This window comes from Condylura cristata, unplaced genomic scaffold (genome assembly GCF_000260355.1).
Source record: "Condylura cristata isolate star-nosed mole 26May11 unplaced genomic scaffold, ConCri1.0 scaffold00010, whole genome shotgun sequence".
In the NCBI taxonomy this organism is placed as follows: Eukaryota; Metazoa; Chordata; class Mammalia; order Eulipotyphla; family Talpidae; genus Condylura; species Condylura cristata.
In genome coordinates, this window is record NW_004567111.1 from 51,125,937 (window position 1) to 51,149,117 (window position 23,181).

A 23,181-nucleotide genomic window follows, 5' to 3' on the forward strand; every position below is an offset into this window, starting at 1 on the left:
TCTTGTAAAACCAAAATAAGCTCCAGAAGGAACTGCTCTGCCACACATAGCTGGCAGCAACTCACAGCAACAAATACATAATTTATGGGACTCCAGTTCTGTTAATATTCCAACACAGAAGAGTAACACAGTGATGGATGCTGGATTCCAAGCTTTGTAATAAAGCTGTTCAAGGACTTCTTGATTTAAGGATTCAAAACATAACCACCTTGCAGTTAAAAACTAGGGGAGGTAATGTTCGTGGGTTCACAGATTAGTTATAAAGAAAAAAGGAAACCTTTTTGCATTCATGTTTCATCTGACATCACTATAGCATTTATAACAGAAAGCATTTCAGAGCTGGTTATTATTATTTCATGGATGAGTACACCATGTCCCGCACTGCAAATGAGCACACAAAAACCCCACTTTTCACAACCACCAGGACCTGTCATCTACGAAGACTACACTTATCGGGACAGCCTCATTTCCTTTCTCATCAGCCCTAGAGGCAATATGTGTATGATCAAACTCAGCTACATTATCTAGGAGGCTCAATGCAAAATGAAAATACAGGGTCCCTTACTAAAGATTTATTAAGAATTACTGGGCCCTCCCTTGTGGTGCAGCGGGTTAAAGCACTGCACTAAGAAGCTTAAACCACTTCCGCATGAGTTCGATTCCCGCCTGCCCCTGAGGAGATCCACATGGCGAGGCAGACCTCTCCTAACCCGCCCGCTGTCGATCTGCCTGTTCTGCTCCCCACTCTGTCTCTGGTGAATCTCTCACCCTTCGCATCTCTGGCCTGTACACCAGTTCTATATGAATAAATAAATACATCTTTAAAAAAATAATAATTACAAGATGGCGAGCAAGTGTGGGGCCCTTCTCTGCATGTGTATGGGATCAGGGAGCAGTGCCCATTAGTGCCCATGCCTCTTATGGAAAACAGGTGCAGATGTCTTTAAGTTCCTTATAGAAATAGATTTTCACACACAAGCTAACATCTGCCTATATATTAATTTAGGTCTTTCCATCCCATAACAGCAGGAGGGACTTAAGTATGTTGTAGCTTTTGATTGTTGAATGGGATATCCTAGGATATATGCTAAAATCGAATCAGCTCTGCATCTGCCCCCAGGGATCTTGCTCTCTTAGTCCAGGAATGCCCACATTGGTAGCTCTTCCAAACCTCCAGGACCAGAGAGGAAGCTGCTGAGTTATCCACACATGAAGTCTTCCAAATGACCCAATGCCCATGGTTACCCTATGGCGAGAGGATGCCACAAGGATTTGCCTCCCTAGGGGCCCTTGGGCCCTTGAGACCACAGTCTGCTGTCTGGGAACACTGGGTTTAACATTAGCTTGCTGGCCGGGGTGGAAGTTTACATTAGCCACTGTCCTCTGCCTGCTTGCAATTTCCTGAAATTTACTTCATGCAGTTCTGAGACACTATTCATCTCCAAAGACTCAAAATGTGGCTCCTCCCACTGAAGTCTCCTCCTTTCCAGTAAAACTAGCAGGTCATCTCACCTTAACTTCATTTTCATACTTCCGGTGCAGATCCATATTGGCAACGAGGGTTTTCTTAGCCACCTCTGTGTCCCAAGTGCCTAATACAAAGTCTGGTATGTTGATGTTAGAGCTCAGTGTGCTTATGGCCGTGTATTATGAGCAAAGAAATACATGTAGGTGGCAATATTCCCACTGGACATGCAACAAAGAATATCAGTGCTCATATCCCAAGCTTGCTTTTCAACTTATAATTTTATTAAACAGAATAATTTCAGCCACTGCCACTTATTAGCCTTAACTCCTGTGAGGATTATTTTATGTGTGGTATCATTTATGATTTTTAGATGGGCCTACCATGAGAAATGCCCCTAGATCTTGGTTTTGGAAGGAGAAAGCTTTCAAACCTACTTTTTTGGCTCTGCTTCCCTCAAACCCAGAAGAAATTAAAATTGAGAAATCTATTTTCTTCAGTAACTTTAATGCAATTATTTTTTTTGATACAAGAGAAAAAAGTACAAGTTCTCCCAGTGTATATTTATTATCAAAAGGTTTTAAGGATGCTTATAACAAAGTCTTGCACACAGGAAGAGTAGGAAGAGATAAACTCAGTTTTTGACTGAGTACCTGTGGATTCCTGCCTCAGTGGGTGTGTGTGGGGGGAGGGCGGAGGGTTGAGTCACATGGGATGGCAAACACCTTATTTTTACCTGAGTGCCAAATCAAGTTACCATCTAAAATGGCCAAAAAGGCCTAGAAGCCTAAGAAAACACATTAGAAAAATTATGGCCATAAAGTTGGTCATGAAATGATAGGTATTATCTAAAAATAAAAAAAGATCTGAAATGCCAAAGTACCATTATTAGATATAACAGGGTGGGTGTGGGACAATAAATGGCCACATTTATGCTTCTATAATATCCAATAAACTGGTAACTGATACTTGAAAAATAGAACTGGTCCCTGAAATTGGAACCTTTTCCTTGCCTTTCCTTCTAGGAGCTAACACATAATCATGTTCTACCTGCTGCAGGGAATAAAAACACCAAAATACTTCAAGCACAGATAATACTATATAGAGGTTTACTTTCTGAGCTTTTTCCCCTCTGGACTTAGACACATTCTCACAGTCATCAATCACGCTTCATAGTACGAAAGCTTTCTGTGCTGTGAGATTTTATACAGCAAATCAAACTAGTCACAAAAATGTGCTATTTCTGTAGCCGAAGGAGGGTATGGTGCTATGGAACCCAGGCAGCAGACTGGCAGAGCTGACCCTCCACACAATGAAGGTTTCCAGGGGAAAGAAGTCTCCCCCTCCCTACGCAGCAGGGATCTTGGGTTCAATCTGCTTCCCCAAGTTCCCCAGCTCACCAATCTGATCCGTGATTTGGATCTCTGACCACCATTCATCACCTTGGCAGGAGGTGGGAAAATTAGGAATTGTAGGAGAGCCAAGGGAAAGCCTTAGGGCCCAAGCAGAAACTCTCCAGCCTCTAGAGAAGAAAGACAGGAAACAACCTGGGCCTGGTGGGGACATGGTTAGTCAATGTTCATCTTTGTATCCCCAGCACCTCGCTCAGCACTACAAAGGTTCCTGTTGCACTAAAGTTTGGGAGACCTAACTGAGGTCTCTAAGGATGGTATTTTAGTCATCCCAAGTCAAAAATTATCTGATTTCTTTGTTTCATTTTAAGATAAAATTGAGGTGTCTCTGTTTTGACAAAAACCAGGCAGCATTCAAATATAATAAACACTGAAGACCAACCCAGTGGCCAATTGTCAGGGCTGAGGAATGGTTGCTGAGAAAAAGCGGATCTTGTGACTTCTCCACTCTTGCCTGGTGCCTGGCTTCTTCTGTCCCGAAACTTCTTTGCAATCCCTTCCTCCTCTTTTTAGCCACTCCAGTGGCTCCCGTACAACTACACCAGCCTTCATGTCTCAACGGTGACACCAGCTGAGTGTTTTTACTTCTTCCAATTCTGGAAGACCAGGGGCACCCCACTCATGCTAACTACTTAGGAAAATATTTTAAAACTAGTATTTCTGGCAGATTTACAGAAAGAACTAATGTTGCTTAAAGCCAGAAGGTCCTGGAAGCAGCACTGACATGTTTATGGCTGTCTACAGTCACTCTACACAGCACTGTGAAAACTATGCAAGTCAAAAACAATTTAGACAAGCTTTAGCATTCTAAGGAAGGTATCAAAAAATTTCAGAAATACTATCAGGCCTGAGGCTGTGGGAAACACAGGGCAAGTCAGATGTGGTCTTGAGGGCTACCAGTACAGACTGGAAAGTTGTCTTAACATACACCCCATCATCTCAGAAGACAGGGCCCAAGAATCTACTCCTCCAACCCCGCCCCAAGAATTTACTTTTTAATCAGGCACTCTGTGCACTGCTAAGCTTGAGAAGTGTTCCAAAGAAAGACAAAGCTTTCTTTACTTTTCCTCTTAGCCCCTGAAATCTATCTCTCAAGAAGAAGAGTCTGATATGAATCAAGGCGAGTACTCAAAAAATATTTGGTCAAGTACAAAATGTACTGGGCAAGGATATTACTCTCCCCTTTTCCTTAAGCTGCCAGGAACCTTGAAGCCACATTTGAACTCAATTATAGGAAGTCTGTAGGTCTTCGTGGCCTGTAGTTTTTAGGTTTTCTCTCAAAGTATTACTCTTAAGTTCTCCATGCTTCTAATTTTTACCTCTTAATTATCTGCTGTCATTACTTTATTTTGTGGGTTTTGGGAGTACTCTCCAATCCTCAGTGGAATAAAATGAGTATAAATAAATAAACAGGTACGGGGACAAATCAAAGAGGCTATTACTGGCTGGTGCTCTTGTTCTGTTCCTTCCCTCACTGCCATTCTGCCACGGGAAGTGGACCGCATTCCTGTCTTGTCCCGGCTTTCAGCCCGAAATCCTTTCCCAGAGTTCTTTATAAAAGCACCAGCAGCCTTACTTGTGTCCTTGGAGCTCGATGGCTGTTCCTTTTCTGCCGCCGATGTCCCACATGATAACAGAGTGATCTGAGCTGCCCGAGAACAGAACTCGTTGAACGGGGTCCCAACACAGAGCAGTCACCCCACCTGACGGAACAGACACCACTGGACATTAGGCATAATAAACAGTGTGAGTCACTCACAAATGCGAATGTAAAAGAGTTAGGATCTAGAGCAGTTTTTGGGCATGCAACAACTCCTTGTTGTGAATAAACACTGAAGCCCCTAAAGACAAAGTAATTGGCTCTAAGAATAAAAGTCCCACCCCAAATTTAATGAACCATAAAATCAATTATGATAAAGACCAAAGGGAAAAGACAAAGGTGATTAACTGATCTCCAAACAACAGGCATACTTCTTAGAAGAATGTAAAATACTGTACTGTTTAAAAAACAGTAACCGGCCCTCCCTGGTGGCCCAGCGGGTTAAAGCACCACACTGAGAAGCTAAAGCCACTTCCGCATGAGTTCGATTCCCACCTGCCCCAGAGGTGACCACATGGCGTGGCAGACCTCTCCTGACCCGCCCGCTGCTCCCCTCAGCAGTGTACTTCATTGATCTGCCTGTTCTGCTCCCTACTCTGTCTCTGGTGAAGCCTCTCACCTTCCGCATCTCTGGCCTGTACCCCAGTTCTGTATGAATAAATAAATAAATCTTAAAAAAAAAAAAAAAACAGTAACCATATGATCTGAACTGCCATTTTCTACTACCCACCCTGTGACCACAGATAAAGGTAAACAGGGATTTACAAAGCATTAAAAAGTTAAAACTCTCAATCAGATTTTTTATTCGTGCATATCAGATGGAATTAAACTATATCGGACTTTAAGGTAGATTTTCTCTCTTTGGGAATTTAAATGGACAGAACCACAGCAAATGACAGCCTACTCCCCTCCACTATAAAACGGGAGCAAAAGTAGTGTGGAAACAGCCACCACGAGTGGCAGCCTGAGCACTGGGGCCGCTGGTAGGACCCTAAGGCCCTGAGACACCACCGATGTGCCATCATCAGGGTGTCTGAGGCAGTGGTAAGAATTCCATCAGACCAACCAACAGCCACTGTAAACCACAGTGAGTTCCCCAGAGGTGCGCTGCTAGCATTTCTCCAGTGTAGCTATAAACTACCGCAATACGTTTCCTCTCCAGCAGTCCCCTTGTATAAATCAAAGCTGTGTGCTGGGAACAATCATAACTTTTCCCATCTAAGATGAATACAAAGCCTACAATTACTTATGAATGCAAGAAATAATCAGTTTTTCCCATTATTGGAAAAGTACTGTATCCTGAAACAAACAATCAATAGCTCCTTATTTGTTGGAATCTTTTTATTTAGATTATCAATGTGTTGTAATGAAGTACTGCACTTTAAAAGCTTTTAGGGAAGTTTCTCTTGTAAATGTCTCATAAGATTACTTTCCACATAAAAACAAAAACCCTTGCGGATTAAGCTAACAGTTCCTTCCTCGCCCTACACACACTCTGCAGGCATAGATCCCTGTCCTCGCAAGAAACACCATTTTCTCAGTGGACATGGTGATTACCCCTGAAATTTCCAGCTCCTCTCTCCTCGTGCCCCTCCCCCATAATAAATAGCTCCAGGACTTAGTGTTTGTTGAATGAATGAAGGAGCAGATGAATGAAAACACATTTTTTTAAATTCATAAATCTCATTTGCTATGCTCACTGAGCCCTTCAGAGCTCGGTATTTTCTTTCCTGTGGAACTCATCTTCTTCCTAGCTATTAAACTTTATAAAAAATCATCATTCAGTATTTGAGAACATAATACTTCAGGATATGCATTCCATCCTGCAAATATTACTTATTCCCACACAATACCCAAATGGCTTACTTTTTAAAATCTTGGTAACAGAGTTAGCCAACAACCTAAATTCATATTCCCCCTCTCCCAGAAAGCTGCTTTCCTGTAGGGACCACACTCACTGGTCCCGGTTACATTAGGGACATGTGACCAATTTCAGTTACGGTACCCAGAAAGTGTGAAGTGGCTCGCATGACATTGAGGCCAAGGTGGTTAAGATGATTCTTTCCACTTTCTCTTTATACTTCCTCCAGAGAATGGAAAAATTACATTTGAGAAGAAGCCTGGGTTCCCACGTGGAATAACCATGTGGAAAAGAATTGTAAATTAGGAACACTGGCACCGGGTTGCGCATGAGTGAGAAATAAACATCTGCTGCATTAAGTTACTGAAATGCTGAAGGTGATTTGTTGCAGATAGTGTTCCCTATTATAGTGTGATTGATATATTTTTGAGACTACTATAACAAGATCGGCCCCAACAAGAAGAAAGTGTTACCCAAATCTTCATAAACTATTAGTTTAGAATGAGTACTGAGCCTAATGTTTAAACAGAATCAGAGAACTCTGATCAGAAACTGTTGAATTAGCCTCCAAATCAGTCAATTATCAACTCTGAATTAGTTGGGCTTTTCCCCTAATATTTTTTCAAAATATATATAGAACCTAAGCACTTCTCACCCCTATTGTTAGGATCCTTGCATGAGTCACTATCTAAAATCTTGGTTGGAAAATTAAAAAGTGATACACATTTTGTCATAAAGGTTATGGGAGAACAGGAACTCCCCACATGTTTTTATGTGACTGCAGACAGGTGAAATGAGAAGGGCCACATGCAACAAATTCACCTATGCACTTAGCTTTCAACCCAGCAAGTTTATGTCTAAGAATTTATCTAAGACACTTTCCCTACTCATACCAAATAACAAAAATATACAAGGCAAGGCTATTCATTTCACCATTGTATTATACTGCAAATTACTTAGGAACACTCTAAATGTCACATAGACTGGGTGAGTCAATGGTGATGCACTCATCCTGAATGCTGTGCCGAAATCATGAGCGCCAGCCTCTTTCTTCTAAAGAGACTATCCCACATCTGTCAGCAGACAGAGCTTCCTGATAAACAGTAGTCTTTTTTCCACTGGCTACTTCAGGCAGCAGGGCAAGGCACGGTCTCCAGCAAGCCTGCAGTGCAGACAAACACCTCATGCTCCAAAAACCCTCCTCGCTCTGCATAGCTAGGTCAGAGGATAGGAGCCGGTAGCTATAACAGGTGTGAGTTTCCTGGGTTTATGATATTTTGAAAGACAAAGAAATTCTCTTATTCATTTCAGAGTCCTCCCATCTTTCTGCTTTCCCTCAGTGTTTTATTTATTGTTTCTCCCTGACTTCGATCTCCACAGGAACTATAAATAATCTTTACCATAAATGAATTCATTCTTAAAGATAAATGTTTTTCTAATTATAAAATTTATCTATACTGTGGTATACACACAAATGTAATTTTTAGTAGTTGCTCAATCTCAATGTATAGATGTTCCTTATTTCATTTGTTCAATTTTTTTCCACTTTTAATTATTAAAATTCTTGCTAAGGTGATTTTTATTTATATGTAAAACTTTATTCACATTTTTGATTAACCAGGAAAAAATTTCCAAATATGGAATTGGATCAAAGAATATAAATATTTTTAGAAATTTAAAATGTGTTACTGAAATGCTTAGTAAACTAATTTTTTTGAGACTTTTACAGCATAGCCTGCAAAAGCTTGAGATTATGTAGAAAGTTCCGAATCAGGGTTGGAAATTGCTGGATTTGTGTTTCCCAGTGTTTGGTAACTCACCAAGATTGCTGTATCCACCTTGCCAGATGAAGGTGTGTAGGCCACATGTGAGCCAACTATGTAAGTCCTCAGAGCACAAAGTCTCCTGACTAAAATACCTGGCCTTTCTGGTTGCTGTACATGCTGTATATGTGCGAGGTTGACGTGATAAATGTGTCTGTAAAGCTACAATAAATGTGTGCTCTCTCTTGGCAATACCTTCTTCTTGGGGTCCACAAACAGACTTCCAGCCTTTTCGTCACCTCGCCAGTGATGTTTCTCGGTCAGGTTTAGTTTAAAGCAGTCTGACATTCTCTCCTGAACCGGCTCTATCTCCAACATTCCTGCTTTCAGTAAATGGCACCTCTGCTGTTGACCCAGATGCTCCAGCCAGAAACCTGGGAGCCACACCTACCCCAATGGCCGAGCGCTGCTGTCTGCTGCCCTCCTAAATAGACCCTGAAAACCTTCTCTTCTCCTCACCCATGGCCATCTCCCTGCCTCCAAACTGATGCCACCTTTCCTCAGGACTCCAGCAGTCACCTTTTATGTGGTCTCTTGTTCCCACTCGATCTACCAATCACTGCTGCCAGTGATGTGTTAAAATGGAATCCATGTTCCTACCCTGATTAAGCCTTATCACTGCTTTCCCACAGCCTGAGATCAATGTCCCCGGCTCTCCACACTACCTGGAAGGCCAGCCGCCTCTCCCATGACCTCTACATGGGCCATCAGCCTTCACTCAGTTGCTCACACTTTCCCACTCTGGGCTTCACACATCAGGATCTAGAATGTTCACATTACCTGGACTATGCCTTTTTCTTTCTCCTTAGAGTGCGGTGAAACACCATGTCTGGGAAAGCCTCCCTTAACTCTGCACACGACAGGCCCTCATGTTACTGTGCCAAAGCAGCCTGTGCCCAACATCAGGCTTAACAGCACTTACTGCACTCGGGTGTTTTCAGTAATTACCTGCAATCACCGGTCAATGCCCATATTCTAACTAGAAATTTGACAGGGCAAGTATTATGCTTGTCATATTCAGTCATAACTCACTTTATTGCACTTCACTTTTTTCTTTACAAATTCAAAGTTTGAGGTTAGTCTACATCAACTGAGGTATCACTTTTCTATAGCATGTGCTTTGTGTCTGTCACATTTAATTAAGGTATATACATTGTTTTCTTAAGACAGAATGCTGTTGCACACTTAACTGGCTACAGTATAGTATAAATATAACTTTTATATGCAATGGGAAATCAAAAACTTCATGACTTTATGGCGATGGCCTGGAACAGAAACTGCAGTGTCTTTAAAGGGAGTCTGTTTGGCCCTGCAGCTCAGCACTTACAGACTTAACGACTTCACTGGCCCTTGATGGAAACCCATGTCTATGGTTCTCATATAAGCCAGACTGACGAAAAAGCTCCATTATAAACAAAAAGTAAGCTTTCAATTTCACTTGTTGAACTTGCATATTGGCACTGAACTATGTCTGGTCTTGTTTTAGATTCTTTTGTTTCAATGCTACTTGCAGTAATTCTAATAGTTAAGAACAAGTATGTATTTAATTTTTCATTAATTAGTATACTTTGGCAGATTTACATTCTAATCCTTCTGTTTCCAATATGCTCATACTTAAAGAAATATTTTTAGAAGTAAAAAGGATTTTATTGATACTGTGAATTTCTAATGGTCAAAGTCTGATTTTTCTCTCTGTTCAAATTGGTAGAAATGCATTCTAATCTCTGCAGAAATGGAAAAGAAGTAAGAATGTGGCATTTAGCTCCAGAAATAAAACCAGCAGAGGGAGCTTAAGAACATAAAACTAGTTTTCTACGTCTCCATGGATTAGTAAATGTTATGTTTTGGCCTCTGGCTAGGACTTTTAGGTCAATTTCATCATGAATCCACATTTTTAAATATGACCTCTATACTATAAGGACGTGATAGGTGAGTGGTTATTACCTTATACACATACCAAAGCCTGTCTGATTCTGAGTTTGGGTCTGGACAGAGGTAAGTCTCAAGATTACTCTTTAATGGACCTGGGTTCATCTTGAAGGCTTAAATTGGGAGAGAGGAGTGAGGAGATTAAACTAATCCTTACAAACTTCCCCTTTATCAGAGTTGTGTCTGGTTGACTTTGAGAACTACATAGGAAAAAGGTGACTATATGTTTGAATCTATGTAAACTTCTAGGTCTCCTTGGGTTAACATTACATGAGTAACTTCCGCTGTAGCCAGACTGGTGGTGGGTAGATACAATTATCTAGAAATAATAACTTAAATAGCTGAACATGTTATTTAACATTTTGAACAACCCTCAAGACATGAGAACTTTGGGCCACATCTGGCTCAACAGACAACAGTAAGAAGCAGCTACTTACTTACCCCTTTCCTGACCTGGAGGCAACGACTCAGAACTCAGAGGATTCCTATCAGTCACAGAAGGCGACCACATGACAACTCAAGAGCCAAAAGGTCAGGCAGAGTCATCTCTGTCGAAACCAAATCTGAACTGTCCATCAAGCCTGTGAACTCACTGACTAAATTTTACCCAACCACCATTCCTCGCTTTCCCATCACCACAGTTCACAAGACAATTCCTTTTTAACTTTCCAATTACACTCTCTACTGCCAGAACAATCTTTTAAAAATTTCAATCAGGCTAGCTTCTTTGTGTGAAACTCTTCAAGGGATTCTCACTGATGTCATGACAATGCCCTCAGAGATCTGAACTGACTTGCATTTCCTTCCTGGCTGCTCCCTCCCACTCCATACTTCAAGTGTTCCAGCCCAAAGGCACACTCTTGGAAATCCCCAAGCCTCGCACTATGCAGGCTTCCTTGATTGGACTGTTCTTTTCACTTCTTTTACATGAACTCAACACATCCCTCCTCAATGCTCTTAAGTCAAGCACATCGCTATCTCTCCTGGGGAGATCTTCTTTCCCTGGCTGACTCCCACTTCTGTTCAAGTGAGGACCCTATCCTGTCTTCTTAGAGGTGCTCGGTGCCTGCTTCCCTTGCCTTTACCATCATGCACCGTAATTACTGCTTAGTTCTTGTCTCACATTGGGCTCTGAGGCATTTGAGGACAATGACTGTGCCTTTTATTTCTGTGCCTGGGAGATTCAACCAGTGAGAGCACAGAGTGTAAAGAGAAGAAGGTCTAAGGTAGAATTCACAAAGAAGACCACAAAGGAAACTGAGAGAGAAGAAAATTTTAGAGTGAATATGTCAGAGAAGCCAGAGGAAGGTAATTATAAGCAAGAAGGAATGGCCACAAGGTGAAATGCCTCTCAATAGTTAAGTATGTCACATGCACTAGATTTAGCAGCCAGCAGGCCTTTAATGACCTCAGGGAAGCAGTTTCAGTGGAATGGCAGAGACAAGTCAAGGGAAGCAAGTGGAAGGTGAAGAATTTGAAGCATCTTGGGAAACGACCTTCTTTTAAGAAGCACTGCTGTTTGCTGCAATACAAAGCTCTTTTGCTAAGTGAAATAAGCCAGTCACAGAACAATGAATACTCTGCTTCCACTCACATAGGGTACCTAGAGTATCCAGATTCATAGGTGGAAAGTGGGGTAGTGACTGCTAGGGGCTGAGGAGAGAGAGGACAGCTGGTATATAATGGCTACAGAGTTTGTTTTGCAAGATGAAAAATATTCTGTAGCTGGATGGAGGTGAAGGCTGTGTATAACAATGTGTGTTTACTGCCACAGAATTGCATTCAAACTGGTTAGAGTGGTACATTTTAGGTATGTGCTGCTTACCACATTAAAAAAAAAATAGCAAAAAGCATTTGTGTTCGAAAATAAGATGATAACTGCTATGGCAGGATATGGGATCCATGTTTTGTAATAGAGAGGTAAGAAATTCAAGCAGTTAACAGACTGGAAGAGCCTGTTCATCAAAAAGGGAGACAAGGGGAACAATTGCCATGTGGAGACCCTAAGGAGCACGGGAGCCAGGGTGGTGGGCTCCTGCATGAGACAGTGTGAGAAAAGAAGGGGGAAGAGGAAGTGCTTGTTTACTGTTGAGAGACTATGCAGTGGACAAAAATAAATTTCTCTAAAAAGTTTTAATCTGATAACCTCTTGTATTTCTTTGGAGGAGGCTGGATAAGGCGGGGGAAGGGGCTAACTGTTTCACGTGAAGGTATGAACCGGAGGCATGTATTGTGGCCCTGAGGGACCTTGAGGAGGATTCATGATACCTCTCAGGGAGCCTGGACTGGAATGAGGAATTTGCAACGATGATGGCTAAGGCTGTGGCTTGCGACTTGTTCAGCAGCTGAGAGCACAAGGAGAGAATGTGGACAGTGAGACTGAATCACAGACATGGCTTCCCAAGAAGTTAGAACAAGAGTATGTAGGATTGAGAATGTTGAGAAGCATGCAGCTGAAGTGATGTGCTGCTGGAGGGAAGGGAAGACTGAATGGGGCTAAGATGATGGCAACGTGAGGATCCAGGACTCGGCCTGTCAAGGAGAGAAAATGGAATTGGAGCAAAGGCTTACGAGATTAAAAGATTTGGAGACTGAGGTCAGCAGTAAAATAGAGAAGTTTAAGATCTCTGAGGAAGTACAGGTCTGGGTCCCTACCCGGCGGGGCTTGGCCAGAGGGTAGGAGGGAAGAGCTGGGCCCTGTCAATCGGGGATGTTTCCATGCGTTTCTCTTCCCAGAGATGATCTTTTTCTCAGATTCAGTTTTCTCTTTACTGCATGTTTTTCTTTGGAAAAGTTCTTTATGACCTACAGTGTTATCCCATTTTGCAATCTTATTCACCTACTTTGCTTGTATATGACATCTAAAGTCAATACTGATCTCATCCTGTACTAAATCATGGGTTGAAATCTGCAGAAGACACAGAAGGCCATTAAAAAAGCTGCATTAACAGGCAGACACTCAATTTTCCAGGGTCAAAATTAGAGGTTAGAAATACTCGTAAAAATTATCATCATCTATTTGAATCTTTCAAAGACTTAATCATTCAGAGGTAGTTTATACTACTTTGTTTAAATGACCATGAGCAGACCAGTTACATAAAGGGAGGCTTTGGGTTTAAACTGAAAAGAACCCAACAGGAAGGAAAGTCAAAGAGGAACTTACACCTATTTATGTAGCCTAGTTACCCATGACGGACGCATTTCCCATTTCACTTGAGTTGGAAGTGGAAGTCAGCCTTACATACTATCTTCGTGCTCCAAGAATGGCAAAGACAATTGAGAGAGCTGCCCTTTGGGCTTTCTTGCATCTGTGCAGTTGCCACAGGGTTTTAGAGCCTTATTAATATATGCCAGCACCAGCCTTCTTTAGTGTAACAGGACCAAGAACCAAGTCATCAATGTTTTAAAACAGAGTGGTTCATCTTTTGTTTTAAATGACGTATGAATGTTGGACATTACATCTTTCTGAACCACTCAAGTCTATCAAATGTCTGCAGGCTGTCCCAGGCCACTCTCACCATGAGTCATCTACACACAGAACATGCAGCAGCACCTGGAGACTTCACTTTCAATCCCACCTGTGTGTCCTCTGAATGTTGTGACCAGGGTGCAGTTTTCTTGTTCCAGTTTGAGGATGGTTACTTGGCCTGAGTGGTCACCAATAAACACGTGCCGGGTTTCAACATCAAATCTATCATGTAAGCATTAAGGAGTATTTCTCAAAACTTAGTAGAGGACGGAAATAAATAAATGTAACAAAAAATGTGTAAATCCCATTTGAGGAAAGCTTGGACAATGCTGAAAGACACAAAAGTGGACATAACAAAGTGGAAGACATACAGAATACTCGACAGTAAGATGCATTATGATGTCAACTCACAATACATGACTTTATACATTAATATAACCCCTATACAAATATCAACTTTTTTTTCTTAGAACGAGATATATAATTCAAAAGTTCATGTAGAAAAATAAATAATCAAGGAGAGTCAGGAATAAGAGTAATAAGGTATATGATTAGGGGAGGTAAGCTCTACTAATTATTTAAACAAGTTATCTTTTCTTTAACTGAAAGTGTGGTGTTGGTTCATAAGTAGACAGAAACAAAATAGAAACTCTACAAATAGACCTAAAAGCATTTCAAAATTGAGTACATTTATGATTTAGACAAGGCTCTTCAAATAAAGAAAAAATGGATTTTCAAAATACAGAATGTTGTCACAAACTAGACAGTCATTTTGGGGGGAAAATCTGTATTTCATTTTACTTATCAGGATAAATTCCAAATGTATTAGAGATCTAAATGTAAAAAGTAGAAAATACAAGTTGTAGATTAGAAAATCTCTTTACAGCCTAGGACTGGGAAAAATCTATGACTGAAAAAAACAAGAAACAACAAACATCTTAAAGCAAAGACTAACACAAATTAGAAGACAAAAAATTGCAAAATGTCACAACTACTCAATCTCAAAAAAAAAAAAAAAAATCCCAAACAAACCTAATGGAAAAGCGACAAAAGATACGAATGGATAGTTCAAGAAGAAATGAGAAAATAATTCTGCACCAAAAAGAATTAACTAAGCAGGCCTGACTACTCGCTTTCAAAAGAACTTGAACTTTGATTGGATGCCCACCATTAATTGACAGTAGTGGGTCTCTTCTTGCCTTAACTGTGCACAATATGGTTTACTACTAAAGACCTGCTTTCCTTCTGGGAGTCTGGATTTTTGGTATGTGCCAGCCCTTTCTGTGTGACCAGTCTTCAGTAAATCCCCAGCACCAAGTCTCTAACGAGTTGCTAATTCAGTTGACAAGTCACAGCAGTCCTACTTTTAGAGAGCTACCCCAGATAGAAACTTACAAAAAATACAAAATGACACATGCCTGAAGCTATGTACTCCATATTCTTTTAATAGCTGGTTTTCAAGCTACCTGAAAGTCCATCAGAGGGACTTACTAAATTAACTATGCTATTCCCATGCAGTGGTATACTATGCAACTGCAGGGGAAATGAACCCCCAACACAGAGAAATTTCCAGGATCTATGCTTAAGTGTTGAGGTTGGGGGTGGTGGTAGGTGAAGAAGCCAAGATACACCAGAATTTATATGCTATACTATCTCTGTGTAAGAAAAGAAGGGAACTATAAATATAAGAATATGTGTGCTGTATTTAGAAAAGGAAGCACTGAAGGAGGTGGCCCAAGATGTAAAATATGGCTGACTGTGGAGAAGGGAGAAACAAGCAGAAAGGTCAGGGTGCAGTTAGTCTTCTCTCGTTACACAGTTTTCATTTTGGAATCTTATAATTACAATACATACTAAAAGAATCTACCATGCTTATAAAATCCCCCAAAGTAATAAAACAAAATGAATGAGCTCAACCATCAAACTGATGATATAACTTCACAGTTAAAATAGAATTCTTTCAACTGACTTTAAAACAGTATTTTGACTGTATGTTCTTGGCAGAATATATTATAAAGACAAAGAGAACTGCAAAGAAATCTCATTCAGCAGTTTTCTTGTTATTATGACACTGCTATTATTACCTTGAGTTGATTTAAATATACCATAGGCTAAAGCAAATAAGGAGTTATGTTAATGTTTCAGGAACCAAGATTTTGAGTTCAAAATAAAAAATCAAGTACAAAAGTAAAGTAAAAGCCCTAGGAGGCTACATTTGAGGTTAGAAATAGATGAACTAATGGTTTCTTTTCTTTTTAAAATTACACATACAAGACTTCCTAACTCTCTCTGTGAGCCATTCCCCCATTAAAATAAGAGCCTGATTCTATGCTTGAGATAGGAAAGGTACAGAAGAACTTAAGACATGCTAAAAAGCAAGGACGCTAGTAATGACTAGTGGGTTTGTATCAAAAAGACATAGGAGTCAATATTATGGGGCTCTGGTTGGCCCAGGATGGGACAATTTTTGTATAAAATGAAAAAGATGGTAGTTTATTGAAATATAGTATGTTATTAAATAAACTCAACAAACCCTAGGAGTTTCTAATAATGGATAAAGAGAAAAAAAAATATCCTTATTGTCAGTCACCAGAATACAACAGCTCTACTCTGAAAATAAGTAATTAAAGAGAAATAATTAAGAATTTGTCTTGTTTTTCCTATACTGATTGTATTTCAGGGTTACTAAGTAGGCCTATTTAATGAAGGACAGTTCTCCTTTACAGAAGAATGCCAAATAATACATGTGAAAAAAGGACAGTATTAAAAATCACCATTTTGCAACCCCAGTGAACCCCTGGCTTAGAGAGAGAAAAAACAGCAATGGGTAAAATCATTAAATGAAAGGCTGGTGGGAGGGCCGCGCCAAGGGAAATCCTGTCATCACTTGATCCATGGATCAATCTCCCAGCCTCACCAGAAGCATGACAACCTGAAACTATGGGCTTCCTGCAGCGAAGCAAAATGGAGCACATGGTACAATCACTCTGTTCTTATCAAAAGTGAATCTGAACTGAATGGAGATTTTAAAGGCAGAAAAATACAGAAGTATAGGTAGAGGAACAAGTTAAATGACATCATAAGGAGGCAGAGATCACTTAAGATTGTGAGGCTGTCTACAGAACTGACAGCACAGCCTCAACAAGTCACAATGGCATTAAAAGCAAAAAGAAATACCTAGACTGAGAGATTTAGGAGCTATGAGAACCACAGCCAGTGTGTGGTTCTTGTCTGCAGAGAATTTCAAACAAACCCACTGCAAAGTTATTTGTGAAACAAGTAAAATTTTAAAATTGCGTTAATTACTCAATGATACGGAGGGATTATTTTGTTATTTTGAAAATAGCAGCATTATGAGTGATTTTAGTAAGTTCACAGTTTTTAGAGGTGCAGAGTGAAGTATGGAAGGATGAAACAAGATAAAATCTAGAATTTGCTTTAAAATGCTCTAGTAAAAAGAGAAAACAAAAGGGGATGGAATAATCAATGTGGTGCTGAGTGACAAGTATGGATACATTCTCTTTTCTCCAATCTGATGTATGCTGGAAAATTTTCGGAATAAATCCCTTTTAAAAAAATGAGAAAGAGAACAATACAGAACAAATTCTTTCAGTTTCAAGAAGAAAAGTTATATATACCTCACAAGTTATCCGATGTATGTAAAAGAACAGATTTACACATAGTAAGATCACCTTAAATTTATTGATTATTTTAACAGATTAAAAAAAAGCAAACTAAATCAGATGCCCAACAGTCTTTACAGCTGCAGCTAAGCAAGAGCAATCTCAAATAAATAAATAAAAAGAAGTAACAAAAGCAATTTGGAAGAAGGCTGAAATAAAATTATACTGCAATCGCAAAACCAGAATGTTTGGCATTAAGTACGATATGAGGAAACATGAAACTCAAGATAATCTTAGCTTTTCCATATTCACTCTCTGAATAGAAACAGATCCGAAACAGATCCAAGAGACCACAATGGTGGAAAGACATTCAGCTACAAATGATGAATATTGGAAATATCTCTGACAGAAATAAAAAATGAAGAGTATGTGATTTTGGGGAAAGCATGAAAAAAGTGACCCAATATAGTCAAAGGACAAGGCCGAAAGGTGAGGTTAGATAAAATAGAAACAAAATTAAAAACTTATAAGTGAAGCAAGAAGAAAAACAGTTCTGCTTAATATCAACCTGCTGCAGGACCCACGGGCAATGCCTCCATTCTGTTCTATCTACTTGTGCAGATGGCCTTTGAAAATTATACAGTAGCCACATTCTGATGTGGCCATGTGACCTTGAGCAAGTCACTTAACCTTTCTGAGCCTTGGTTTCTACACTGTGAAAATGGAGAACTGTCTTTTCCTTTTCATTTCACATTATTGCTTTGCTGGTGAACAATATGACATTATGTAGAAGCACCATGCAAACTCTCAGAAGCTGTAAATGTCAGATATTTTCTGCTTTCCTCTCTCCTTGTTGCTGCTATATCACTGTTGTTGTGGTATTATAAGTCACTTAATATTTGAAGCTTCAGACCTCCAGCCAGAACAACCAAAGATTCTGAGATTCAAGTATTGATAATTCCCTTTGTGAATTGATCTGTCTCTTTGTCCTCCACTCCTTCCCTACTTGAATTTTGATTATTTTCATTGCATATTTACTTCTCCACTGAGATATGAAAGAAGAGAAAAAAGGCCAAATTCAGTCTGATTCATCTGTCCACTAAGAAGAGAAATAGGGGTTGGGTAAAGATTTTGCAATGAATCTTTTTAATGTCGTTTAGTAGTTTCTTCTTCTTTCCTTTATCACTGAAAGAACATGAAGGTGACAGAAAGGAAATGGAAGAGATGGAGTGTGGTGTTCCCATGAGAAAATATGCTTAAAAACTGGATTTAAATGTGAATCCCAACACTGCACAGGCTGCCTGTTAACAATCTGTGCTTGGGAGCTCCCAGGGAAAAAAAATCTACATCCTTGGGAAAGTCACATGGTTCTTGGCTGAGACCCTCTGGCAAAAGCAGAGCTGTTATGCTCTCCGTGTGCAGCACTGGAAAAGTACCAGAGATACATGTGCTCCAGGAACAAGGCTGGACACTGTGGCTCTAAAGCGAGGGTTAGTGAGGCAGAGCTGGTGAAGGGAAGGGATCCTCTGGGAGGACTGTCAGGGGCATGACAGCCCACCTCTACTTAACGAACGAAGTTTTGGACTGGAGGGTCACTGGAAAACCAAGCCAGAGGCATTCACACACCATAAAAACTTCTGATGACCAATCCATGATTATTGTTTGCTTGGTAAACCACACAGTGTGGTCAGCGGAAACAGTCTAAAAATGAGGATGACTTCTGATATGTCCAGAGAGAGGATTCCAAGGCAACCACAGTTCAGACAAGTTTAATTCTGTGTATTTGTGTTTTGGTTTTCATTTTCAGATTTTTTAAAAAGAAAATTTCTTAAGGACAAGATGTATACTGTTTTCTACACTTTGAAGTGATACAGAAGACATATCATTAGGCTTAGCTGGTGATACAGAAAGCAGAGTATTAAGAATGAATTATTGATGCTGTTAGTTCTCTTCTCAAAAGGTAATTCAGTCGAGTGGGAAAGAAGAAGAGGCCAAAGCCAAAGACTTGGCTTGTGGAGGCCCTTTCCCCACTTACTGGCTGGGTGGCCTCCAGTAAGGCGTAAAGCCCTTTCTAGGCTCAGCATATGTAAAAGGAGGCCTCCATTCTAGCAACATAAGAAATCATTAATCTTTTGGTAAGAGATGCCATAGATTTCAATTCAAGCATCATTTTTGTCTGAATTGGTTCTTAGAAAGTGATCTTTACAGTTGCTTCTATTAACAGGGGGTACCATCCTCTCACAGATAAGTTGGTCCAGCTTGTCTTCCCCATCACCCCTCCTCCTGGCCTTCTCAGTAACTTGCCACTTTTACAAGCTTCCCTGATGGCCATTATTACTTCATTATGCCCTTCCAGGGATGAAAATAAAAGTGACACTAGCTTAGACAAAATGATAGCTACTGCCGCAAAGTCTGCACATAAATAGCAAAGTTCTATGTCAGATTGTTGAGAATCCCCAGAGGTATTTATAAATGAGGTAAAAATATGAAAGCAAGAATTACTACTTTGCCGGCCCCCCCCGGTGGCGCAGCAAGTTAAAACACAGCACTAAGAAGCTAACGCCACTTGAGCATGAGTTCGATCCCCACCATGGATGTGATCCACATGGTGTGGCAGACCTCTCCTGACCCACCCGCTGTTCCCCTCAGCAGTGTGCTTCATTGATTTGCCTTTTCTGCTCCCCACTCTGTCTCTGGTGAAACCTCTCATCACCCCTGAACCTTTGGCCCCAGTTCTGTAGCATAAATAAATAAATCTAAAAAAAAAAAAAATTACTACTTTCCTACTTTCGCTAAAACTGTGATCTGTTTCTACCTATTTCCCTCTTGTCAGAGGTGGAAAGGAAATTTATACTTTTCAAATTAAGAAGATAAGAGCTCTATACGCTTTACAATGGCAGCAATACCCATGTAGGCATCACACTCATGAAGCCTGTGCCTGCTGCAGCTTCAAGGCTAGATGTGGGAACCAGCCAGCACTAACAGGGGTTCACCTGTGCACAGGACCCCAGTGCCGGAGAAATAAGACTTTGTATTTTTTTATATCCAGGAAGTCTTCAACAGAAACAGTCTATAACACAACCATGTATACATAATAGCTAACCCACTCCAGTCCTGGCATAGTGTAACTCAATAAATATTATACTTCATAAAGAAATAGGGATCACATGCTTTTTGGGCTAGGTACCAATAGGAGTGCTCAAAACTTTAATATGTATGTGTATATTATTTCTATACAGAAAGGAAAAGTTGTATTGCAGTGATGGTTTTACCTTCTTTCTGACAGCTGAGGCTCCCAAACTTGGCTGTGTCCCAACTAGATGTGGACAGAGCCACAATCTGAATAGCAGAAGCAGGGTCTTTTATTTCAGGTGAAATGACTTCACTTTACCCTCATCTTTACCTCACTTACATGAGAACCCTTGATTACTTGTGTGGTAGGAAAGTCTACAAGTATGTTAACAGGGCAAACAACAAAATAAAAATTTTCCAGTTGCACATACCCAAAATGTTCATGAAAGAAAGAGGTCAACAGCTGAATTCCCACCAGGGAATTCTGTCCAGCAAAGGATACTGCAGGCCTGAGGCCACAGCACTGGTGCGATAACCTCCCAGTCGCTGCCCACTCTCAGAACAGTGCCAGGCGAACTGCTTGTCCTGCCCCGTGCTCAGCACCCATTCCAGCTCCAGAACAAACAGGATCATGGTCACTCTGCTCTGATGTGCTAAATTCAAGAAAGAAGAAAATGGTAAAACAGAATCAACAGCAATACATTATTTTCTTCTTCCCACCCAGGAGTAAGTAACCATAGTTGCTACAAACACGAGTCAGACAGGAGTTCTTATAAGGGTTGGAGATGCCTCTTGTAGATGGCCTCTCAAGTTGAATGTTTTTTTAAAGATGTATTTATTTATGCATACAGAGCTGGGGTACAGGCCAGCAGTGCAGGGGCGGTGAGAGGATTCACCAGAGAGAGTGAGGAGCAGAACAGGCAGATCATGAGGTACACTGCTGAGGGGATTAGCTGGCAGGTTAGGAGAGGTCTGCTGCGTCATGTGGATCACATCCGGGATGGAGATCGAACTCATGTGGCTTTAGCTTTTTAGTGCTGTGCTTTAACCCGCTGAGCCACTAGGGAGGGCCCTGTTTGTTTGTTTGTTTGTTTTTTGAAATGAAACGTAAAGAAAATAAAAGTTATCTATCTTCCTTCACTACTCTCCTCCTGGCTGTGCCTGCACTATTATAAAGATGACTACCACAGGGAGAGGTTCCAATACCAAAGGGCTGGGCCATCTCTCTGATGTTAGTCAGGGCTACTGACCTAGACATGGCATAGAACTACTGTGACTACAGAACACATCAGGAACCATTTTCTTATAACAAAGTCTCTGAGGTCAGATGATATTAGCATTTTTAAAAAAGTAAAAAAGTATTATTCTCCTTTTAAATAAAAATTGGCTTATAAGCCCGTAACAAAGTTCTATTGAATTTCCATAAGAAAACAAATTTTCTGGACCCTCCCTGGTAACGCAGTGGGTTAAAGCACAGCACTGAAAGCTGGCCGCAGCCACCTCAGTGTGAGTTCAATTCTTACCAGGGAGCTGACCCACATGGAGCGGCAGACCTCTCCTGACCCGTCCACTGCTCCCCTCAGCAGTGTACTTCACCATTCTGACTGTTCTACTCCCCACTCTGTCTCTGGTGAATCTTCTCAGCACCCCTGCACCTCTGGCCTATACCCCAGTTCTGTATGTATAAATAACTAAATAAACCTAATTCTAGGTTTATCAAAATAAACAAAAAAAGAAATTCTCAGAGAGGGCAGAATTAGTCCCAAATGTGGTAGCATTTATGTAAAAATATACATGTATGTAAAAATGAGAGCGAATTTCCCAGGACTGTTCATCTGTAAGGATAAACACTAGCACAGAGTAACTGCATCATGCAATTTCAGAGTTATAAGAAACTCTTTATGTCTTCTACTCCATTTGCCTATTTTACATATAGGTAAACTGAGACACACACAGTCAGATAAGCAGATAGCCAAGATCTCATGACTTCTCAGTTACCAAAATAAAAATGATTAAATGTTTGCTTTCTTTGTTATCTAATTCCAGGGGGTGAAGTAAGAGGCAGGGGTCCATGCCATAGAACTAATTCGACTAAACAAAGTAATGTCCTAGATTCTGACCCTCACTGGACCCTGACCCCAGGAGTTAGAGGTCAAGAGGGGCAAAATAATAGATTTATCAAATGGAAAGACAATTTCCCATTTGAACCATGAAATTAGTTACACAGTACAGGTGGACAACCAAAGCTTCACGGCTATATGGTGTCACCTGTCCATTCCTGCGTGTCTAACAAATGTCAACTACTTGACTATTTTTTCTCACTTAATTACTGTACCAATTCCAGAAAAGTGAGGGTTTCCTCATTTTACAGACACAAGCAGGCCTTGGCAAGACAGCCCTTTCAGAATGGCTACCAAATAATAACACTGGCTCCATAATGGATACCCACAGGATCCTCATGTCACTAAAGCTTGATGTTTTAAAATTTGATATCTGAAGAATGAGGAATTCAAAGAAATACAGAAGCAATAATCCTAATGCTTCTCGACAGTAAAAACCTGCCTTTTAGCCACATTCAAGAACAAAATACTGTCTTTAACTCAAAGATATGACAAAGTACAAACTCCCAAAGATCTTGTCAGTCTGTGTTATCAAATGTCCAGTTCCAATAGCAGTGGAAAAACACTGAACTTTCTAATGGATCCAAGTGTTTCTAAGCCCACTGCATAGAGAAAATGGTCTCAAGTGCTTTGCCACATTTTATCATGTGTAAGTTCAAGGGAATGACAGCTTTCCTGTAGATAAGGGAGTTAGTCTTCTAAGCGGTCAGTCTATGCCAGAGGAGGAGACAGAGACTCAAAAATGTTAAATGATTTGCTCAAAGCTACATAATCTAGGCCTTCCCTGGTGGCGCAGTGGGTTAAAGC

General features: G+C 40.5%; 1 protein-coding gene across 1 annotated transcript in view; it reads right to left on the bottom strand.

Annotated features, from left to right (window-relative positions):
• Window positions 1-23,181, bottom strand: part of WDFY2 (WD repeat and FYVE domain containing 2) — a 164,885-nt gene that overhangs the window by 20,049 nt on the left and 121,655 nt on the right. The window contains exons 5-7 of the mRNA XM_004680236.2: window positions 20,757-20,907; window positions 13,669-13,781; window positions 4,454-4,580 (exon numbers count right to left, since the gene is read on the bottom strand). Of these exons, the coding sequence (XP_004680293.1) occupies window positions 4,454-4,580; window positions 13,669-13,781; window positions 20,757-20,907 (391 nt within the window). The remainder of the gene's footprint in view (window positions 1-4,453; window positions 4,581-13,668; window positions 13,782-20,756; window positions 20,908-23,181) is intronic.